The 20,785-nt window shown below is 55.7% G+C and overlaps 3 protein-coding genes and 1 long non-coding RNA gene across 9 annotated transcripts; 2 read left to right on the plus strand and 2 right to left on the minus strand.

Moving 5' to 3' along the window:
• The first annotated feature begins 331 nt into the window (after positions 1–331).
• LOC311578793 (tubulin gamma-2 chain) lies at positions 332–6,158 on the plus strand. Its single transcript, XM_084748844.1, has 11 exons — positions 332–577; positions 868–980; positions 1,160–1,327; positions 1,617–1,685; positions 2,155–2,234; positions 3,260–3,386; positions 4,536–4,622; positions 4,712–4,861; positions 5,177–5,329; positions 5,414–5,575; positions 5,764–6,158. The coding sequence occupies exons 1-11, from the start codon at positions 529–531 to the stop codon at positions 5,959–5,961; spliced, it is 1,356 nt and encodes a 451-aa protein (XP_084604970.1). The 5' UTR covers positions 332–528; the 3' UTR covers positions 5,962–6,158.
• Positions 6,159–7,156: 998 nt separating this feature from the next.
• PLEKHH3 (pleckstrin homology, MyTH4 and FERM domain containing H3) lies at positions 7,157–16,380 on the minus strand. Of its 5 annotated transcripts, none has more exons than XM_084748764.1 (13): positions 15,686–16,378; positions 13,561–13,616; positions 13,117–13,196; positions 12,826–13,017; positions 12,564–12,721; positions 12,331–12,451; positions 11,119–11,425; positions 10,377–10,584; positions 9,943–10,070; positions 9,547–9,679; positions 8,916–9,365; positions 8,410–8,601; positions 7,157–7,563 (listed from the first exon to the last, which is right to left on the minus strand). In XM_084748764.1, exons 1-13 carry the CDS (start codon positions 15,845–15,847, stop codon positions 7,372–7,374), a joined length of 2,379 nt encoding a protein of 792 aa, XP_084604890.1. In that variant the 5' UTR covers positions 15,848–16,378; the 3' UTR covers positions 7,157–7,371. The 5 variants fall into 5 exon arrangements, 3 of the variants coding, with proteins under 3 accessions (XP_084604890.1, XP_084604889.1, XP_084604891.1); XM_084748763.1 differs by having other exon boundaries at positions 9,934–10,070; XM_084748765.1 differs by having other exon boundaries at positions 7,406–7,559; positions 9,934–10,070; positions 15,686–16,379.
• Positions 16,381–16,516: 136 nt separating this feature from the next.
• Positions 16,517–20,646, minus strand: CCR10 (C-C motif chemokine receptor 10). Of its 2 annotated transcripts, none has more exons than XM_084748860.1 (2): positions 20,450–20,646; positions 16,517–19,464 (listed from the first exon to the last, which is right to left on the minus strand). In XM_084748860.1, exon 2 carries the CDS (start codon positions 19,339–19,341, stop codon positions 18,397–18,399), a length of 945 nt encoding a protein of 314 aa, XP_084604986.1. In that variant the 5' UTR covers positions 19,342–19,464; positions 20,450–20,646; the 3' UTR covers positions 16,517–18,396. The 2 variants fall into 2 exon arrangements, with proteins under 2 accessions (XP_084604986.1, XP_084604985.1); XM_084748859.1 differs by lacking the exon at positions 20,450–20,646 and adding an exon at positions 20,097–20,425.
• On the plus strand, positions 19,083–19,796 carry LOC311578851. The gene is made up of 2 exons (XR_014772970.1): positions 19,083–19,207; positions 19,537–19,796. It is a non-coding gene; the product is annotated as an uncharacterized lncRNA (long non-coding RNA).
• Positions 20,647–20,785: the final 139 nt, after the last annotated feature.

The following is a 20,785-nucleotide window of genomic DNA, read 5'->3' on the forward strand; positions in this document are numbered from 1 at the left end:
GAAAAGAAAAAAAAAATGTGACTGTAAAGTAGAAATTGAAAAAAAGAAATGAATTTTGCCTTTGGCTGGGGGTGTTGCATGCTCAGGGATATGGGTTCAATTCCCCAACAGTTAAGAAAAAGTTGGCTTAAATCTAGCTCCTCAATCTAGCAGATCGGGCAGGTGTAGGTAGGTGATACCCACACTTGGTACATCCACCTGCCCTCTTCTCCCTTCCTTCCCCGACACCCACTGGGGATCCTAGGCGGGCTGACAAGTGTCTTCCTGCGCACGCGCACTCAGTGACAGAGGGGCGTGGCCTCACTCTGCGCCTGTGCTGAATTCCAGCTGCGAAAGCTACAAGAGAAAATGATGCCCAGGATGGGCTCTGCCGCCGGGCGGCTGCGGAGGGGCCCACACTGCACACGCGCAGAGCAAGCGCCCGCGTCAAAACACCGGCAGACAGCGCGTTCCCCATGTCCTGCGCGCCCCGCGGTCAGGCGTTCCTCTCAGCCGGGGCGGGGCGGACAAGCTCACGTCTGACCGGCGATGCCCCGGGAGATCATCACCTTGCAGCTGGGCCAGTGCGGCAACCAGAGTGAGCAAGCATGCGACCGACCCCCGGGCCCTCCAATCACTAGTTCTATCCCTTGGGCCACACTCAAGTGCCTGGTACCCCCACCAATCCCTTTTGTCCTTCCCATGATCCACCTTTCTTACCCTAATGCGCATGATGATCCAGGCTAGAGCTGTCTCCTCAGCTCTGGGCTGTGACAACTTCCAGGCCCCAGGCTTCTTGGGTCACCTTCTTGAATGCAATAGCCTCTGAGTCTGGGCTCCTTGGGGCCTTAAGGCTCTAGCCGACTTGGCGTCTTCCCCTCCCCCCAGTTGGGTTCGAGTTCTGGAAACAGCTGTGCGCTGAGCATGGCATCAGCCCCGAGGGCATCGTGGAGGAGTTCGCCACCGAGGGCACTGACCGCAAGGACGTCTTTTTCTACCAGGTGCCCCCACCCCTAAGTGACTTGACTGACCAGGATCCTGGGGACCTGAAGGGACCCGCGGCTGGGAAAGTCACTGGGCAGATGGGAACAGAGTGGCTGTGTTGAGGAGGGAGGGCCTGCAGGAGGCTGAGTTGGGAGGATTCACAGGCTTTGACCCTTCTCGGCTTCCCTTGGAGCAGGCAGATGATGAGCATTACATCCCCCGGGCTGTGCTGCTGGACCTGGAGCCCCGGGTGATCCATTCCATCCTCAACTCCTCCTATGCCAAGCTCTACAACCCGGAGAACATCTACCTGTCTGAGCACGGAGGAGGAGCTGGCAACAACTGGGGCAGGGGCTTCTCACAGGTGTCAGTCCCAGAGTTCCTTGGTAATCCTAGCCTGCCCGGGACAAGGCAAGGCTCTAGCAAATCTAGGGGATTTGTCCAGACTAGACTGATGAGACATAGGAAACAAATAGGGACTGCTAGGGAGGGGCTATGCAAATTTTATGTAAATGACCCACAGAGTAGCATTTGAGAAAGATTCTGATTGGAAAGCTCTGGCTTCAGGATAGCAACAGAGACAGACGGTGGAGTTCTGGGGTGCTGAGAAGAGAGCCTTCCACCTGAAGTTCCCTTCCCGCGTCTGTATGCAGGGTGAGAAAATTCATGAGGACATCTTTGACATCATAGACAGAGAAGCGGATGGAAGTGACAGTCTAGAGGTGAGGCTCTTCCATAGTAAAGCATGCTTAGGGGTTGGGGGTGGGTTAAGATCAAGGCATGGTACCAACAGGTGATGCCCATTTGGGGACATCAATATAGAGAGCGCTCAAGTGCTTAAAACGCTTTGTTCACAGGGAGAGCAGAACCTCAATGCTATACCATCTTCTTAGGCACAAGTTAGAGTTACTGAGCTTCTCCTTGGTCTCTGAGCCTTTCCAATGAGTCTCAGAGGCAAGACTGAATTCTCTGTTTGAGATGCCTGGACACTGCCTTTTTGTTTGCTTGTTTGATTTTGGAGACATTGTTTCTCTGTGTAGCCTTGACTGTCCAGGACTCACTTTGTAGACCAGGCTGGCTTCAAACTCACAGCCTTCCACCTGCCTCTGCCTCCCCAAGGGCTGGGGTTACAGGAGAGCGCCACCCTCCCTGCCTGTCCTGGACACTGCCTCTTTCTCTCTGCCCATTTAGGGATTTGTGCTGTGTCACTCCATCGCTGGGGGGACAGGCTCTGGTCTGGGTTCCTACCTCTTAGAACGACTGAATGACAGGTGAGCCTGTGTTAAAGGAGAGGTCACTAGCCCTGACTCTCTGGGGTCCTGGTTAATATTTTAATTACATTCTTGTTCATTTTGGGGAAGGCAGACCTCTAGCCGCATATGTGGGCAGGTCAGAGGACAGTGTGTGGGAATTGGCCCTCTCCTTTCACAATGTGGGACACAGGAACTGAACTCAGGTCATTAAGAGGGGTGGCAGGCACCTTTACCCTACCCACTGAGTCACCTTACCAGCCAAGAGGAAGAGAGGTTTTTAAAAAAAATTTATTTATTATGTATACAGTGCTCTGCTGGCATGTACACCTGTAGGTCAGAAGAGGGCATCAGATCACACTACAGATGGTTGTGAGCCACCATGCGGTTGCTGGGAATTGAACACAGGACCTTTGGAAGAGCAGATAGCCCCCTTAGCCCCGAGGAAGATGGTTTTGATGACAATTTATCTAGATCAAGATGGCCTGTTAGCATGTCTGGAAGGAACTATCTTGGTTGTGGGTTGATAGAGGAAGACCTAGCCCATTGTAGGTAGCACCATCCCCTGTTAAAGAGGCAGCTGCCAGCCAGCCAGCAAGGGTCCATGCATTTATTTCCTCTGCTCTTGACTGTGGACGTCCTGCCTTGACTCACCTGAGATAATGCGTTATAACCTAGAACTGAAGGCCAAGTAAATCCTTTCTTTCCCAGGTTGCCTTTTCCTGAGGCATTTGTCACCGGAACAGGAATTGAAGCAGAATTCCTAGATAATATCTTTCCATGTTGTTACTTTTCCCCCTTGAGCTAGAAGTTTTGTTTTCTCTACTCCTTTGAGTCACAGGGACAGAACCATCCAGGGGTAACGCCTTGGAAGCAGTAACTGGGCCAGGGATGTGGGAAGTCACCTCGGAACCTTACAGGGTTGTGGCTTATCCTTCGGGTGCTGAGACCGAGACATGTGGCACTCGGGAGGAAGGGTGGCGATCAGGGTGCTCTCCTTTTAGTTCACAGTGCCACCCTCTCCTTTTCCTCTTCTCTGCCGTTAGGTACCCCAAGAAGTTGGTGCAGACCTACTCCGTGTTTCCCAACCAGGACGAGATGAGTGACGTGGTGGTCCAGCCCTACAACTCCCTTCTCACGCTGAAGAGGCTGACCCAGAATGCGGACTGTGTGGTGAGCTGAGGAAGACCGAGCCAGGATTTAGCTCCCTTCTGAAGGACTGCCCTTGCCCCTTTTCTAGCCCTGGCTTACACAAAACACCTAACAACGCCATGAAATGGGAGCCAAATTATGAAGAAAGAGCCCAACTTCCAGCCGGGTGTGGTGGTGCATTCCTTTAATCCCAGCACTCGGGAGGCAGAGGCAGGTGGATTGCTAGGAGTTCAAGGACAGCCTGGTCTACAAAGTGAGTCCAGGATAGCTGAGGCTACACAGAGAGACCCTGTCTTGAAAAACAAAAAACAAACAAACAAACAAACAAAAATCCCAATTTTCAAGTTGCTTCCAGGGTTTGGAGCAGTAAAACTCAACAAAGAGCATCTCCCCCTATGCTGATATGTACCCCATTTTACCTATTCAGTCTCTCCTTATGCTTGAACTCAAGAGTCGTTTTAGGAGCAAAGCCTTGCCCCCCCCCAACCTCCTCCACCCTCCCTCACCCCCACTATTCAGGCAAGGCCAGGTCCTTTGTGTATCCTGTTAACTAAACTTGTCTTTATTTATTTAGAGACGGTCTTAGATGGGTGTGCTGGCTTGTGCCTATAATTCCATTTCTCAGAAGGCGGAGGCAGGAGAATCACTATGAGTTCAAGGATAGCCTGGGCTACAAGTTTAAGTTCCAAGCCAGTCTGAGCTACAGAGTGAGACCGAGTCTCAAGACTTAAGGAAATGAAGCCAGATCTTACTAAATAACTCTAGCTGGCCTCAACCTTGTGGTCCTCAGCTTCCTGAGTAACTGGAATTGTAAGTGTGTGCTGCCGTGCCTGCTGTATTTATAGGTAAAAGAGACTAAAATCCAAGCTATACCTCCAGCCTTGTTCTAATATTTGCTTTTTCACTGGACTAAAGGCCCAGTGGTGGCAAAGCCCATGTCCGTTGTCCTCTGTATTCTCTTCAGAGCCAAGGCACATGAGGGATGTTTACATTTTGTTTACTGTCCTGTGTCATGTCATTATTAGATCATGATGGTCCCAGAAATAGTGGAGTTCTTCAAAGGTAGAAAACCCACTTCCTGCTTTGGAAGTTTGCAGAAACTAAGCTGTATCTTATTTCAGGGTCTCCCTTGGCCTCCAGAGTCGTTACAGACCCTTTCTGTCCTGCTAGGTGGTTCTGGACAACACGGCCCTGAACCGCATCGCCACGGACCGCCTGCACATCCAGAACCCATCCTTCTCCCAGATCAACCAGCTGGTGAGTCCGACCGTCTGCCAGAGGGTCGTCAGAGGAGGGGTGTCCCACCTGCATCAAGCCCCGTCATCTATGGGCTCTCCTGTTCCCAGGTGTCCACCATCATGTCCGCCAGCACCACCACCCTGCGCTACCCCGGATACATGAACAATGACCTCATCGGCCTCATCGCCTCGCTCATCCCCACCCCTCGGCTCCACTTCCTTATGACCGGCTACACCCCCCTCACCACGGACCAGTCCGTAAGCGCTCCCGCAGTGAACCAGCACTGTGGCCTCTCTCTTCTCCCCGCTGTTCCAGGGCCCCCTCTGCAGCTCTTCGCCACCCCATGCTCCCAAAAGCTGTACTTGGGGACTGACACTGTGCCACTAGCTTGCTGCCCTGTCTCCACTTCCTAGTGCCCTTGGCTCCTGCAGGGGTGGTGCTGATTAGGATCTGCTTCTGCTCATGCGCAAGGGCAGGAGTTTGCTGAGCTGAGAGCCAGGATCCTCTGCCTGTGCATCTCTGGGTTGCTCCCTGACTGCTGACCTGGTCCCTGTGAACCCCACTTCCTTCAGGTGGCCAGTGTGAGGAAGACAACGGTCCTAGATGTCATGAGGCGACTGCTCCAGCCCAAGAACGTGATGGTGTCCACAGGTCGGGACCGGCAGACCAACCACTGCTACATCGCCATCCTCAACATCATCCAGGGAGAGGTGGACCCCACCCAGGTAAGGGAGACCCCATCACCCTATCCCCAGGCCCACAGGGTGGAGGAGAAGCAACCACCCCACTCCCCCCTCTGCCCACCCCAGGTCCACAAGAGCCTGCAGAGGATCCGGGAAAGGAAGTTGGCCAACTTCATCCCCTGGGGCCCAGCCAGCATCCAGGTGGCCCTGTCGAGGAAGTCTCCCTACCTGCCCTCAGCCCACCGGGTCAGCGGGCTCATGATGGCCAACCACACCAGTATCTCCTCGGTGAGCTGTCTTCTGTTTGTCTTTGTGTTGCCGGGAGTCAAACCCAGGGCTCCAGGAATGGTAGGCAGCTCTCCCACCTCTGAGCCACACCCCCTAGCTCCTGCTCTTGGGCCACTCTGGGCCACCATTAGCGTTCCCTGTTCTGTGTCCTGTACCGAATGCCATCCTGAAGTGCTTCTTCTCCTCAGCTTTTTGAAAGTTCCTGCCAGCAATATGACAAACTGTGGAAGCGGGGGGCCTTCCTTGAGCAGTTCCGCAAGGAGGACATCTTCAAGGACAACTTTGAGGAGATGGACAGATCCAGGGAGGTGGTGCAGGAGCTCATTGACGAGTACCATGCGGCCACACGGCCAGACTACATCTCCTGGGGCACCCAGGAGCAGTGAGTCCTAGTCTGTGCTGCCCCTGGACCAGAAGCACAGCACCTCCCCCCCCCCCCACGCCTAGACCCTTTGACCCAACTTCATCTCACATTTCTAGTTTCATGTCCAGTCTAGAAGCTGTTCGTATCGCTTCCTTTTCCTTCCTGGCTCTTGATATGCTTAATTCTAAATAAAATAAAATAAAATAAACTACATCGCCATATAGCAGAGTGTGATCTGTGACTATGGGGGGTGGGGTGGGTAAACATACTTTTTTTTTCTCTCTTTCCTGGACCTCACTCTGGACACGAGTCTGGCCTTGAACTCACAGAGATCCACCTGCCGCTGGCTCCCAAGTACTCCAATTAAAGGCACCACCTGGCTTCCTCCCACCCCACCCCCACCCTGGCGGAGGGGACCTTCTTTATCCAGGCACATGACGGTAGCCTGGTCTTCAACCTCTAAATTATTCTCTGCCCCAGTCCTAAGTGTGTGTTTCCACTGGGCCCCCTTACCAGCCCTGTTTGACTAGAGGTCAGTGCCTCCCCTCAGGCTTACTGAAAGTTCCTGCTTTGTTGTGTCCTGGGTGCCTGAGGGGCTGTTTCCCAGTTGCACAGTGTTGCCTCAACCTCTTACACTCAAGGAAGAGAGACAGGGTCTAGCGGCAAAAGGGCCACTGTGTTTTGTGAGCAAGTCTGAAGACCTAGGATTACTGGTTGTCTCCCAGAGCTTTAATACTACCTAACCCAACCTGACAGAAGAACTCAAGAGTGGGCCCCTGTCCGGCCGGCCAGAGATGTATTCTGAAAGCCTAGGGCAACCAACCATGGACCTGAGTAGGGCTGGGGAGTGGAACACCAAGGGAGGACCTGGGTAGTGCCGGTTTTGATGACTCCCTGTCCTTCCAGCCCAGGGATGACAGGAGGCAACCCGTACAGCACTCAGTGGAGGGCAGAGGGTGAGTAATTGCCAGCTTCCAGTACTGCCTGCCTCCCTGCCTGCCCCACCCACCATCCTATGATGACACGCTGGCCAGGAGGAGGTTAAATGTAGAAGGCCAAGGAGGGTGGAGCTCTGTGGTACCCAGACTCCCCTCAGTGCCTGGTAAAAGCTTAGAGTGTGGGCGTCCTGGAAGGTGCGCATGCGCTTGAGGGTGCGCATGCGTTCTGAGCCATGGAACGCCCAACTTGTCCCACCGACAACACTCCCACAGGAAGGCTTTGTGTAAATAAGGATTTTTTTTTTCTTCTTCTACAAATAAATTAAGAAACAAACTAGAAAACTGTCCACACCCACTGCAGCCCTCGAGGGGTGTGTGGGCGTGGGTGTACCCTGTCCCTGCAGGGCCAAAAAGGGTCCATGGTTTCCTCCAATCTCAGAGCACTCCCGGCTCAGGCTGGAGGCAAGAGAAAAGTCATGACCTCTTGGCAGGCTTTAGTCCTGCTGCTGCTGCTGCTGCTGCTGCCCCAAGCAGCCAGACTGTCCCTGGGGCTCTTCCAGAACTTGGTGCTGGCTGCGGGAGGAGGTATCTGGCAGGTCTCGGCTTGGAGGACCAGAGCCGCTGCAGGGCCTCTCCGGGGAAGGGTTGGCCAAGTAGGCATTCACCAGCTCCATGATCTCTTCTACCTAAGAGAGGGCAGAGGTCAGTGTGCAACAGGGGGGCCCAGCGCGCTCTCTGGTTTTCTTCCCTTCCTCTCCCTAAGCGCTAGGTAGGATCCTGCAAGCTCCAGTCCTGGTGACCTTCTCTTGCTTTGCACGCCCTCCTCTTCCCTCTCCCTCTCCCTCCTTACACTCAGTGTGTCAGTCCTCCTTTCTGATCCTCCCCCAACACCCTAAGTGCGTGGCCCTTGCACTCGCATACACCTCCATCCCTTTCGCCCGCATCTTCCTAAGGCTAACCTTGTAAGGATCCTTCCCGCCCTTACCTAGTGCTTCAGGAGTCTCAGTCAACTCTGTAGTATTTATCTTAGCTTTTGAGTCTTTCTTTATTGTTTGACTTCCCCCAAATCAAACGTAAGCTCCTTAAAGCTAGATTTTTGACCACAGCTGGAGCCCTAGTATCTACAACTGTATATATGTCAATTAAAAAGAAAAATTGAGCTGGAGAGATGGCTCAGAGGTTAAGAGCACCGACTGCTCTTCCAAAGGTCATGAGTTCAATTCCCAGCAACCACATGGTGGTTCACAACCATCTACAATGAGATCTGGTGTCTTCCTCTGGCTTGCAGGCAGGATATTGTATACATAATAAATATTTTTAAAAAAATTTTTTTTTTCGAGACAGGGTTTCTCTGTGTAGTCTTGGCTGGCTTTGACTCCCTTTGTAGACCAGACTGGCCAAGCCTCGAACTCACAGAGATCTACCTGCCTCTGCCTCACCTCTGCCTCCCCAAGGGCTACGATTAGAAACCTTCCCAAGTGTGCCCAGTTTATAGATGCCAATGTTTTCTCTTCCACAAGCCCTGTTCTCACCTGGGGACTCTGTAGGAGGAGCTGGCTGTCACCCACCCTCAGCGCTAAGGTATGAGGGCCTATTAGCTGGCAGGCGGCCACATGACCATAGCTGACACTGTGAATGGGTTCTGTCTCACCAGGCCTGGAGAGCGACATAGCCTTTGCTCCCAGACCCAGGCATAGCTTCTGTGGAGCGCCTCCACCAGGCTCCTGTAAAGAGATGGGCGGGGTCAGGGTCGAAGGCCGGGCTGCTGCATCTTTAGTTCTAGTAGGGGGAGACGGCTGTGTTCCCGGAAGCTTTCCTTTGACCCTTGATTCACAGCGCAGGTGTGGAGTGGCCACAAGCACCTGGAGGTGCAAGCCCAAAGGCTGGAGAGTCCAGGGGTTTGAGGTGGGCAGCTAGCCGTTGTAGATGTTGGGAACGAAATGACCCTCAGCGGGGGTACAGGGGTGGCCTGCGGCTTTGGGATAAAGGTGTTGGGGCTTGGACCCACCAGAGTCCCCTTCTCCCTTCTCCCCCTCACCGTGCTCAGCTCCAGAACGTCATACCGAGCAGCGCCGAACCCCGGACACTGCGCTGCCAGAGCCAGGTAGGCAGCCATGGCTTCAGCTTGGCCCATGCCCCGCAGCCTCTTCCAGCCGCCCAGCACCGCGGCCGTCGTGCTGGTGCCGCCGCCTCCCACCTGGGCCGTGCTTCCGCCAGTCCCGCAGCGGCGGGCACGCTCCGCCCGCCTCTTGGCTAGGCTCGGGCTCCAGAGCGCCCCGGCCAGCAGGGCGGCGGAGGGCGGTGGCCTAGGGGTGGGGCGCGGCGGTTGTTCCCGCGGCGGAGTCGGGGGCGGCAGCAGGCGGTCCAGACGTGGCAGGGGACCCCGAGGGGAGAAGTCCCGGTGCAAACTTTGCAGGCGCAACGCCGCCAGGGCGCGCAGCGTGTCGTCGGGTGGGGGCGGCCGGCCGCGCAGGAGCAGAGCGTGAGCCTGCAAGGGAGGCATGCGGCGGCGTCAGTAGCTGGCTGCAGTAAAGACACCTCCCGGCATGGAATCTGGGGAGCTCTGGTTGTCCCGTGGTGGGGTCGCCACAATAATTAAACGAAGTGGTCGGGATTAAGAGTTGTTCAGGCTTTGCTCGGTTTAGAGGCTTGAAAACCACTGGTCCCACCTGCTCAAAGAGGAAAGGCAGTTCATGACCATCTGGGGAGAGCCCTTCTGGGTGCAGAGGTCCATGAAGACGAAGACACAGTCTCCATCCGGAGTCGGGGGAGTCCTCTAGTCCAGTTTCCTCTGAGGTCAAACTGCAGAAAGGAAAAAAAAAAACAAAAACAATTGAGATTGGGAAGCAGGGCCCCCTGGATGCAGATTACTGGGGAAAGAGGCGGGGCCCTGGTGAGCCTTTTTAAGTCAGACTGCACACCACTGGCGGGTAGGGACCTGTCTGCAGATCAGCGAGCTACTGGCACGCCTAGATAAACTGTGTGAAGTGATAGACAAAAGCTAAATGGGTTGGCAAATACAGCGTAGGGCTGGGGCTGGACATCTGGACATTTACTTCTCAAACCTGGTGAGCACGTCGGCCACGAGGGTTCCCCCAGCCAGGGCTCGCTCCTGGGCCCCTCGCTGCTCATACAGGGCAAACGAGTTCCGGCTCCGGGCCAAACCCAGCCTCCCCACCAACTCTCGAGCCACCTGGAAAGAAGGGAGGAAGAGGAAAGTCAGATTACTTGGGAGTTTTTTTGTTTTTTGTTTTGTCCGTCCAGACTTCGGCTAAGAGCTGATCTTACTGGAGAGGGTCACTTTGTCACCACCATTCTCTGGCCTTCCAACAACAAATCTGAGACTAGGGACAAACTTAATGCCAAAGCCGTACACGAGACGCTGGAAAGGGTGCTTAGAGTGCTGGACAGACACCCTGGGTTCAGCCGTCAGTAACTGGATAAAGTTAGCTGGAAGGCGGGGTTGCAGAAGCAGGAGAGCGTCTTCCTCCGGCCTCACCTCTCCCGCTGTAGTGTGGGAGTCAATGGCCACGGGACAGGCTCCAGCTCCGGGACAGTGCACGGTGCACAACAGGTCCTGTCGTCTGCTCAGCGCGGAAATCTCGGCTAGCGAAGGTACCAGCTCGCGGCCCCGAGTTCGGCCCAGAGCTTTCCGGATGAAGCGTGCATATTCTGCCAGCTCTGAGTCCGGGAATGCCTGCTCCGTCCTGGATTGGAAGGAATCCAAGGACTAGTGTTCCGAGGGCTTCTTTTCCTTTCTTTCTTTTATTGTAATTTATTTTACATGGCCAAGGGTGGAAATATATAGTTCAGTGGCTGCTTAGCATACTTGAGGGTCTAGGCACGATTCCCCAGCATGAAAAAAAAAATGTCATTACATCTGGTCAGTTTCCTCTCCTATAGCTCGCGTACAACCTAAATGTGTCCTGGGTGTTTTACATGGAACTGAATTATTTTTGAAGTCTCTGGGCCTGCTCTCCTACAATTGCCCCGCCCACTTCCTCCAGCTTCGTGATCAGCCCATGATTAAAATCTGAAATCCAACCACACTACTATTCTTTATTAAATCCTCCTTTTTTATTTCTTGTAATTCCCACAAAGGCACTGAATATATTTTTTGGCACCAGGCCAGCTCTTGGGCACGTCTGTTCCCTTCTTTGGATCTCTCTCAAACTCTTACCCCAGTCTCCTACTCTCTCCTAGCCCTGTAGCTCTCTCTGGCTGAGGGCGTCCCCTCTCACCTCTCCAAATGCCCCAGGAGGTGCCCTCGGACAGCGCCCCCAGGCCGGAAGGTACAGCTCATGCAAGTGAGAAGCTGCCAGTACCGCAGGGTTGCAGGATCTTGCGTCGCAGGGAGCCCAGGGGGACCGGCAGGACCTGAGGTCTGCTTAGCCAGCTGCAGGAAAAGTTCGTCCTGGAGCGCAGGCAGGTCCCGGCAGGTCTGGAGCACACCCTGCATCAGGGGCCCCGGGCGCCGTGCCCCCTCCAGCGCCTGCAGCGCTAGGAACAGCCGCACAGCCTCCTCTCGCAAGGGTGCATAGCCTGGACCTGCAGGAAGGAGGGTGGGGGCGGAGGGATGGTTTGGAGAGGGGACACAGAGCCTGGTCCTGGAAGGAAGGCACGATCCAGGGGAGGGTCAGAGGGAGTATAAGGGCACAGAATGGCATGGAAAGGAGGTTACGAGTGACAGGAAGAGTGAAGGAAAAAGCAATGGTCCACAAAGCCAAACTCTCAACCTTTGCCTCTCTCTAGCCTGCTTAGCCTTTCCTAGTAAGGAAGAAAGATAGATTCAACCCCTCCGCCAGAGCCATCACGGGGGTGGGGGGGTGGGGGGTGGGGAATGGGAGGGGGCAGAGGGACAAGCTGCTCTGCGCACCAAAAACCAGGGTTCCTCTGCTGGCGCTCCCCAAGCCTCTCTCTAGCTTTAAGACTTGGGCCAGTCAGTATTCCCTTTGTAGGAAGAAGTATTTCTGGATGAAGCCAGCACAATTTCCCCAAGTGATGGTTTTCCCACTACCTGTTAGGGTGATACATCCTAGCTTAAGAGCATCATGAAAAATATAGGAAAATGTAAATGCTTCTGAATGAGACCTTTAGGGGTGGATGCCCAAGGCAGAGGTGGCCCCCCCCCCCAGATGGTTTCTCTATGTTATCTTGGCTGTCCTGGACTCACTTTGTAGACCAGGCTGGCTTTGAACTCATAGCGATCTACCGGCCTCTGCCTCCTGAGTGCTGGGATTAAAGGCATGTGCCACCACAGGCACCAGAGGCAGAGTTTTAAGTCCTGTTCTGGTTCTGCTTCCTTCCAACCTAGACTGCTTCCAGGCTCACCCATATACACTTGGAGAAGTCAGGAGATGGATAGAACCCTGCAGACGCGTAAGATCCTGCCAGCTATCCTACTGTTTGCCCCGTCCCATGAAGGAGGCTTGACCTAGGGTCCACTCACTCACCTGGAGCGCTGACTTCATAGGGCAGGGGCAGGAGTGGGGCATATAAGGCACTACTGGTGTGCCTCAGAATAGGGTTCCTCCGGTAGATGAGGGCCACTGCATCTGGGTCCCCACAACTTTCCTAGAGGTCAGCAAGAAAGTCACTTGACGGGGGCGGGAAGGGAGTTCTTTATGAGCCCAGAAAGCATTTAGGGCCACCACCCTCCTGGTTCTTAACCGGAGAGCTCTCTCACCTGTATGTCCCTGAGCAGTAGTTGCGTAGGGGTCTCCAGTGGGGCCTTAGAGGCAATCACTTCGCGCAGTGCCACCCCCCAGCGCTCTGCCTCTGCCTGGCGCGGGGAGCAGAGGCGGATGCTGTGTTTCCGGCCAGACACAGTGACTGACCACAGACCTGGTGGAAAGAAAAGCCACAGAGGGCAATCAGGGATTGGGGGGGGGGGGGCGGGGGGGTGGGTGCCCTGCACGGAAGGAAGGGAGAGTCTCAAGATGTCTCACCTGTCTCTTTGGGTCTACGCTCCGGCCCAGTCACTGAGCACAGGCTGGTGAGGACCAGGCTTCCAAGGCGCCTTGCCCCCTTCCCGCTGCTGCTGAACTGGTCCAGGGAATCTCGGGTGAGCACAAACCAGGCTCTGCGTGGGAGAAGCCATGGCCGCGCCCCTCCACCGCGGGGTTCCCGGTACAGCCAACCTGGGAGGAGACGGGGAAGAAGAGGTTAGGACCAGAGAAGACATTATTCCTAGGAGGACTGTGTTTGAGGGCCTTCAGTTTGAGCCTAGGGGTTCTCACCTTTCACAACGACGTCGGGGTCGTCCTCCGGAAGACCCTTATCTGGGATGAGGCTCCAGGTCTCTTCCCAGCTCTGCAGCCTGAGCAAGAGATGAAAAGTTGGGAGAGGCTGAGGGACCTCTACTCCGCCTCCAGGGGACTCCTTATTAGGGGTTCCCCAAACTGCAAGGGGTACATGCTGCCAAGCTGGGCACCCATCCTCCAGGCTGTGGGAACCACGGGGCCGTTCTGACCTTGCACCAGAAATAACTAGGACCCCCCCCCTTCCTCCCTGCGCCCCCGGCTGGACCGCCCCCCCGGGACCCCAGCCAAACCACAGCGTCCGGCGGCGGCACAAGGCCTCTGCCTTATTACACAACCCGAGAAGGCAAGATGGAAAGGAAAGGGGGTCCTGAGAACCAGCTGCCGGTTTCTGAACTGAGGGGATTCAGAGTAGAAGCTCACCTGTCTGAGACCGGCCCAATCCTTGTTGGCTGTGTCAGTGTAACGTCCAGGGAACCCTGAGGAGACAGGCAGGAAGACACTCAGAGGCCTTTCCCCGCCCCACACCAATGGTTTCACATTATGAGCCCAGGACAGCTCTCATTAGGGGATTGAGGAAGGAATGGCTGAAGTCCTGGTTTAACTGGACAGGAAGATCCAGCGTCACTCTCCGATCTTCCCTTCTCTGTACAGGTCTCTGTGGAGCACTAGAAAATGCCCAGGAGCTCAGAACTCCATGTTTGTCTCTACCGCCTTTTGAAAATACAATCACGAGAGAAGGGGGCACAAGGGCTGGGAGTCAGGAGACCTGGGTTCCGATACCAGCTGGACCACTAAGCAACTGCCATACCTTGAGCAAGTCCCCTCCCATCTCTGGGGCTCGGTTGCTCCATCTTTGGAACTAGAGATGTGATCCCTTCTACCTGTGGAAGCCTCCTCACCTTTTTCCTTCCCTCTTGCCTTTTTTCAGACCCTCCAGGGAAGAAGACGGGCTTGCAGGGGAGGGTGCAAGACCCAAGACTGGGGGCAGAGTTGGTTGAGGGGAAGAGGGACCCTTTTTGTTACAAGGCCTTTCCCAAGAGTTTTAATTTGCAGGCAACCCTGAGGAAAGTGACACATTACCGTGGTGTTTTTTTTTTTTTTTTTTGGCTAGGGCACAGGAGGGAAGGAGACAGCTAAGCACATACATCCTCTTCAGGCCAGGGGTAGTTTGGGATCTTGCCCTTCTCTGACACAATCCATTCCCAAACCCTGTCTAGGAACTTCAGTTGTAACCTGGGGTCTGAGGGAGGCCTGCCTCAAAACCAGCCCAGAGCCAAGCTAGCTAGACAGGAACTATGCCATGATTCCATTGCACCCAGGCTGCTAAAGCCAAAAGGGGGGTGGGGGGTGGGGAGAGGACAAGAGACACCTGTCCCCCCCCGCCCCCCCCCCAGCTCCCGAGGAGAGGGTGGAGGTGGGGCATGAGGGAGGCCATGGCCTATTTGACAAGAGATCCTGCCCGTGCTGGAACTCCTAGGTCTCACTACTTCCCCGAGAGCCCACCCATTTCTCTTCTGGAGGCTCTGAGGGGGTTAGAACCTATCCATCACACCACCAGAGGGCAGGTACTGCTCTCCGCCCCCCCCCAAGACCAACTCCCCTAATCGCAGTCCCCTGCTTCCCTCCTCCTCCTCCCCTCTATATTTAACTGTCCTCTGCCTCGCCAGGTGCTGGCGCCGGCGCTGGCTGTGGTGCAGCCCGCCCCACCCAGGAATGGAGCCACCGGGCTTGCTGGGGACCCCTGAGTGGGGGTGGGGGGTCAAGGGGGGCGGGGAATGGGAGCCTGACCCAGGCCACAGCACACAAGAAGGCTGGTTGCTTCTGGCGAGTAACGCCATGAGGGAGGGCTTCTCGAAGGATAGGGGGTTTACACACCAATTGTACTTTAGTGTCTCCCAGGGGAGATTTGATTTTTAAAAATCCAGCAGCCAAGTGACCCTCCCCATTCCCTGGGGTTTCCCAAGGAGCCTCACCAGGGAAGACAGAGAGTTCTGTCTTAAACGGCAGAATAATGAGAAGTCCTCAAAGGGCCATCGTCCCCAGCTTTTTCTTTGTGGGGTCCCCGATGCAGACCCCAATTCTAGGATGTCTTTTTCCCCTCGCCCAGGTTCCCGCGGTGAGAGCTCCCGCATCTGGCCCCAGCTCCCATGAACTGTGAGCAGAGCGAACCCAGGCGTTCGAGCCGCCCAGCCGGCCTCGCCACATTCCTTGGCTCTGGCGGAGGCGGAAGGAGACGGGATGGGACGCGGGCCCGGCAGGGAAGGGAGAGGCAGGGCCAGGTCGGGCCACGCGTGACGCCTCCACTGCCTCAGGGCCCCCAGCAGGTGGACAGCGCCCTGTGTGCGGTGCGAGGCCCACAGGCACATCCCAAGTAAGGCTGCTTGCCCCTGGAGCTCCCGGGGTTCTGGCCTCTAGACAAGAATCTCCCCTACATTTCCAGTTGGCCAAGAGGACGGCATTTGGCCCAAGTATGGAGCAGGATTAGGCGTGATGACAGGGAGTAGTGAGAAGGCTTGAACAGGGTTCTAAATCCTTCCAGACTTACCCTCCCGCCGCCCGCTGGACTCGGGGTCCGTAGCTCAAAGGTCTCGTCATCCTCGTCTTCGTCCCCGTCCCCGCTAAACTCGCCGTCGCCGTAGTCCCGGTGCAGGAGAGTGAAGCCTCGACGGCAGCAGAGGAGCCACCACAATCCCCCGGGGAGAGGCATCCGGGCGAGCAGCCTGGGAAAGGGGGGCGCGGGCAGCGTTGCCGGAACAGCAGGGGACTGGAGAAAGTGGAGGTGCTCGGACGGAACCGGGTAGAGATGAGGTGCAAGGAGAGGAGAGAAGGGAGCCGGGAGGAGGCAGTGTCCAGCGCTGAGGTGCAAGAGGAGGGTCGTCAGAGCCTGCTGGGGGCTTGGTGTCTGGGCCCGGGGGAGGGGGGAGCGTCCAGGGCCGGGGGAATGGAGTAGGGAGCAATGTCCGGAGCTGGGAAGCAGTGTCCGTTGTAGTGTCCAGCCCTGTGAGAGGCAGTGTCCGGTGTAGTGTCCGTTGGTGGGCGGTTGTCCAAGCTCCAGGGAGGGTGGTGTCCGGTAGGGCGTCCGGTGGCCGGGGCCCGGGCGGCGCGCGCTGCGCTCCCTGCAGCCCCGGGACTGGCACGCTGGGGGCGCGAGCAGAGCTCCTGGACCCCGCCTCCCTCTCCCCCCTCCTTCCCTCCACCTTCCCTCTGTCTCTCCTCCCTTCTTTACAGGGTAGGGTCTACGTTTCATCACTGCTGCCTCTACCCAATCCCTGTGTCTGGCGCCGGCCAGGGCCACCAATCCCACGCTTGAAACTGCGGCGGGTTGCATCATGTGCCTTTGGCTGAGTGACAGTGGGGAGGGGCGGGGGAAATAGGGGAGGGAGTGGGCGGTGCGATGTTGGCCACGCCCCACCTTCTGAGGTCGGACGCGGGGTGCCTGTGTCGTCACGTAGGCCCGCCTTCGAGCTCTTGTTTTAACTCCTGGCTCACCAAGCAGCAAATTAAAAACCCTCTTAGAAGGTCTGGAGAAGGAAGGGCATAAAACTGGAAAGAAGCCGGGCTACTGCCCCTGTGATAGCCTGTCACATCTTGTAATCCCAGCCAAAGTAGAGACCCTTAACAACTGCGACGCATCCCCACACCTGCGCACGAGAGCTAGCTGCAGAGGCAGCCCTCCATACTTGCAGTTAAAAAGGGTCCAGCTTTAGATCTTAGTCATCCTACCTTTGAGGTGAAAAGATCAGGAAGGAACTCCGGGAAGCCTCAGACAAAAACCTCAAACAAAAGCGAATTTACAATGCATTGAACTGGAATGGGCGAGTGGCTTGGCGTGCTAGGAGATACTGTGCTTTCAGAACAGAGATGGGAGGCCTCTCCAGGCGAACAGGCTGCGTTTCTGAACAAGAATGTGTTAACAAGGGTGCTGGGAGTCCAGGGCGGGGCCCGCGCTAAAGCCAAAGACTGCGGGCACGCGCCCTGGCCCGTTGCTGACTCAGCGGCGATTCCCCCGGTCCCTGGCGGAGGGTTCCAGGTCGGGTCCGGAGGGTATTGTGCACCCCTTGGAGGACTGCGCAGTTCTTCGGCCTTTCCCTGCTTCTGGATTCAAGAGGCCAAAGTTTTACGTCTCTACCGCCTGAGGGCTATAAGATGCAGGACAAGCCTAGCTGGGCTGGGCTGGGCGGGACTTCAGGCTATTGCCTCCCGAGAGACCTGTATGCCACGCCCTTTTTGCCCCTAGACTCTTTGGTCTGGTTTTGCTGACCGGATACTAAACTGAGAAAATTGTCTCATTTGAGCACACTCCTGGCAGTTGTGACTGTGCAAAGCAAAGACCAGGGACCTGACTGTACTTTTACACTGAAGTAGTGTGTGCTAAGATTTCGGAGGGCTAGTGATGCCACAACCAGAACTTTCCTTCCTTTTAAAGATCCTAGACACTTGCCTGCGGGAGAGTTCTTTCTCAGGCCTAACCTCTCTAATTCTTGGCAAGCTCAGTGCATTTCTTTTAGATTTGGTCCCCAGGGGAAATGAACAACGCACCACAGTCTCAACCAATACCCAATAGCTCCTCTTGGGAAATTTGCAAATTGCACAGCCCCCCCCCTTTTTTTAAATCCTAGGTGAAAAACTGCAACTCAACATTTTTCTATTTCTTTTCTTCTTAGTCGGATATGTCTCCTGATCCTCCTGCCTCTACCTCTGGAGTGGTTGGGGCTTCGGGCAGCCTGGTAACACAGCATCAGACTCAACTTTTTAATTAGTGTTTTTCTTTGCATTGCAGGACTTTAGAAGGGATCCCGCCCCAAACTAGTATCTCTTGCCTCCTACCCCTACCTCTAAGCCAGACCCACGCACACAGAGTTTGGGACAGCATCACCCCGCACATTTCACGTTCTTGGGAGCTGGGTACTTGCTAAGGCAGCCATTACTGGGTTGTTAGAAAGCCCTTTCTTACACTGACTCTGGAGGAGCTCCGCCCCTCCTCACCTGGCAGCTTTCCCACCTCACCTCGGTTGGCAGAGACTGAGTAAAGTCAGTGGGAGTGTCAGTACTCAAAGCTTTAGCCGAGTCAGCAATCCCCTCCCCCACACCTCCCACTCAGGCTCAAGCAGGGGCGTGGGGGTGTAACCTACTGCCTTGGCCCTACTGCAACTCATTTCCAAAGTTGGTAATTCAAAAAAAAAAATAGTAACAGTAGTTGGGTGGCATCTTATTTGCATTGTATCCATTTAATTAAGCGCAGAAGCTATCATAGCCCTAGTTGTCCCAAGAGAGACTGTGGGTCTCAGTGGGAGCTGAGCAGGAAGAAAGGCGGAGTCGGCGGCGGGGGCAACGGCCTTGAGGGTTGGGCTTTGGGCTGCAACCCCCACCCTGTAGCAGCCTCCGCAGGTCCTGGCGGAAACGCAGGCCCAAAAAGGCATAAAGCACTGGATTGAGGCTGCAGCGGACCAGCGCCAAGCCGCTGGTGACCAGCAGAGCTAGATCCTTGCGTTTGCTGGAGGAGCAGCTCCGTTCTCGGGCTGCCAGTAGATCGGCTGTATCTAGCAGCAGGGCGAGGCTGTAGGGCAGCTGCAGCACAACGAAGGCAGCCACCAAGGCCACCACAACCCGCAGCGCGCGCCGCCTCTCTGGCCCCCTGGCGGCCAGAAGCGTGCGGCCCAGGAGCGCATAACAGGCTGCCATGACGCCGAGAGGCAGCGCGAAGCCGAGGACCACCTGCGCCACCGCGCTCGCCCCCTTCACGGTCTGAGTGAGACCTTCGGGGAAGATGAGCCGACAGCGCCGCTGGCCTTCCCGTGGCCCGTCTCGGCTGAAAAGAAGTGCAGGTAGAGCCAGGAGAAGCGACAGCAGCCACACGAAGACTGAGACTAAGTGCGCGCGGCCAGGTGTGGATGGCCGCTGGCCGGCAGGGAGAGCTCGCTTGATGGCCACGTAGCGGTCGGCGCTGATACAGGCTAGGAAGAGGAATCCCGCGTGGAAGGAGGCCGAGTGGAGGCCTGAGACGGTTCGGCAGATGGCGCTTCCTAGATTCCAGCCCTGAAGAGCCCCTGCTGCAGCAAAAGGCAAGGTCAGGGCCAATAGGAGGTCAGCCAGGGCCAACTGGAGCAGGTGCACGGACGTGGGAGATCGGGTAGTTCGTCGCGCTGCCAGATGGGTGGCCAAAATGAGACCATTGCCCGCCAGACCCAGCACAGCCACCATCAGGGAGACACTGGGTTGGAAGGCCCGACTAAAAGCCTGGACATCCGCCTTGTAACAGAGCTCAGGCAACGGCCCAGCCGAGTAAGCTTCCTCATCATAGTCAGAGTAGGGTTGCCAGGGGACCTGGTGGCATCAAAAAGAGAGAGAGGGCTCATGTAAGACACATTCCTACACCACTCTCTCTCTCACACACAGGAGTTCCTCGTTCGAAGCCCGAACACCCTGAATAAACAGTCTAGCTCCGTTTCCAGCTTCTTGGGTGACCTTGAGCAGCCATATGTTCTTCCTGGACCCCAGTTACTGACTGCCTTACACCTAGTCTAAAAGTCCTATTTGGCCCAGCCGGCAAAGTCTGCAGCGAGGACCGTTGAAAAGAGGGAAAATAATAGACAACGGAAACATCCAGCTCGCCTTAGGCCGAGCATCTGTATCATTAATAAACCGTCGTGTTTCAATTCCCTTTGCAGTGCCCTCTCCTGGAAGGAAGGTCAGATGCAGACTTCAAGCTTAGGCTGAAGGCTTTCTGACTTTTCGCCCCCCCCCCCCCCCCCGTGTCCCCACCCCTCTATAGCCTACCACCAGGCAGAGCACAGGCAACAGAAAGCCCTAGTGCCCAAAGGGGTCTTAAGCAGGATTTATAGGCTCCCGCACAGATCACAGAGGACAGAGGCCTGCTGTCAGATGGAGAATCCCATTCCTTCCTCCCTTGCCCACCCTCCCTGCAGCCTTCTCCCCCTCCCTGCCCGGACTCCCACCTGCTCTGTGGGCTGGGTCCCCATCTCTGGGTACAAAGGTTTCTGAGGTACAGCCACAGGGGCTAACGTTAAATAACTAACTAGTTGTGGCAGGAAGGAAGGGGTGGGGAAAAGGGGCCAAGAGGGAGGGTGGAGATTAGGGTCTGCCTGTTCACTTTTCCATCCCACCTTGACTGACTCTATCTGGTCCCTGCCGATGGTTGTATGATCTTGAATGAGATTTTTTTTTTTTTCCCTCCCTCTCTCTCTCTTTCTCTGAGCCTCGGGCTTTCCATGTGTAAAGTGGAGTAGATGGAAATGCGGAATTCACACATTATGAAGGTGTCCAATATTGAGCCAGGAACACTATTTACCTTCAGAAAATATTTTCTTTTTTGCCCTTCATTCCATCTCTAAGCATCCATCTTTGAAGCTCTTCCCTTTCCTTGAAAATGTCAGGCTCCATCTCACCTCTCCCCACTTCTCCTTTGCCACTCTGCAGCACCAGCCTTGGGTTACTTGGGGGTATTTCCCAGTAGCAGGCTGTTTATCCCGCCCCTTCGCAATGGGACTGATGCACGCGCGCTTGCGCGCGCGGGGCGGGGGGCGGGGGTACGGGAAAACGCGCGCGTGCCAGGAGAAACAGGCTGGGAAGAGGGCGGAGAAAGGGAGGAGAGGAGAGAGAGAGAGGGGAGGAGAGAGAGAGAGAG

Source organism: Acomys minous, assembly GCF_964271855.1.
Source record: "Acomys minous genome assembly, chromosome: 12".
In the NCBI taxonomy this organism is placed as follows: Eukaryota; Metazoa; Chordata; class Mammalia; order Rodentia; family Muridae; genus Acomys; species Acomys minous.

What these genes read in the sequence shown, in the direction of transcription:
- LOC311578793 (XM_084748844.1), top strand. Translation starts at nt 529, where the DNA reads ATGCCCCGGGAGATCATCACCTTGCAGCTGGGCCAGTGCGGCAACCAG. An exon ending in GGGCCAGTGCGGCAACCAGA is followed by an intron (nt 578 to 867) that starts GTGAGCAAGCAT and finishes CCCTCCCCCCAG; the next exon opens with TTGGGTTCGAGTTCTGGAAA. An exon ending in AGGACGTCTTTTTCTACCAG is followed by an intron (nt 981 to 1,159) that starts GTGCCCCCACCC and finishes CCCTTGGAGCAG; the next exon opens with GCAGATGATGAGCATTACAT.
- CCR10 (XM_084748859.1), bottom strand. Translation starts at nt 20,120, where the DNA reads ATGGGGACCCAGCCCACAGAGCAG. An exon ending in GGACCCAGCCCACAGAGCAG is followed by an intron (nt 19,465 to 20,096) that starts GTGGGAGTCCGG and finishes TGATGCCACCAG; the next exon opens with GTCCCCTGGCAACCCTACTC.
- PLEKHH3 (XM_084748763.1), bottom strand. Translation starts at nt 15,847, where the DNA reads ATGCCTCTCCCCGGGGGATTGTGGTGGCTCCTCTGCTGCCGTCGAGGC. An exon ending in GTCCAGCGGGCGGCGGGAGG is followed by an intron (nt 13,617 to 15,685) that starts GTAAGTCTGGAA and finishes CTGTCTCCTCAG; the next exon opens with GGTTCCCTGGACGTTACACT. An exon ending in CTATGAAGTCAGCGCTCCAG is followed by an intron (nt 11,426 to 12,330) that starts GTGAGTGAGTGG and finishes TCCTTCCTGCAG; the next exon opens with GTCCAGGCTATGCACCCTTG.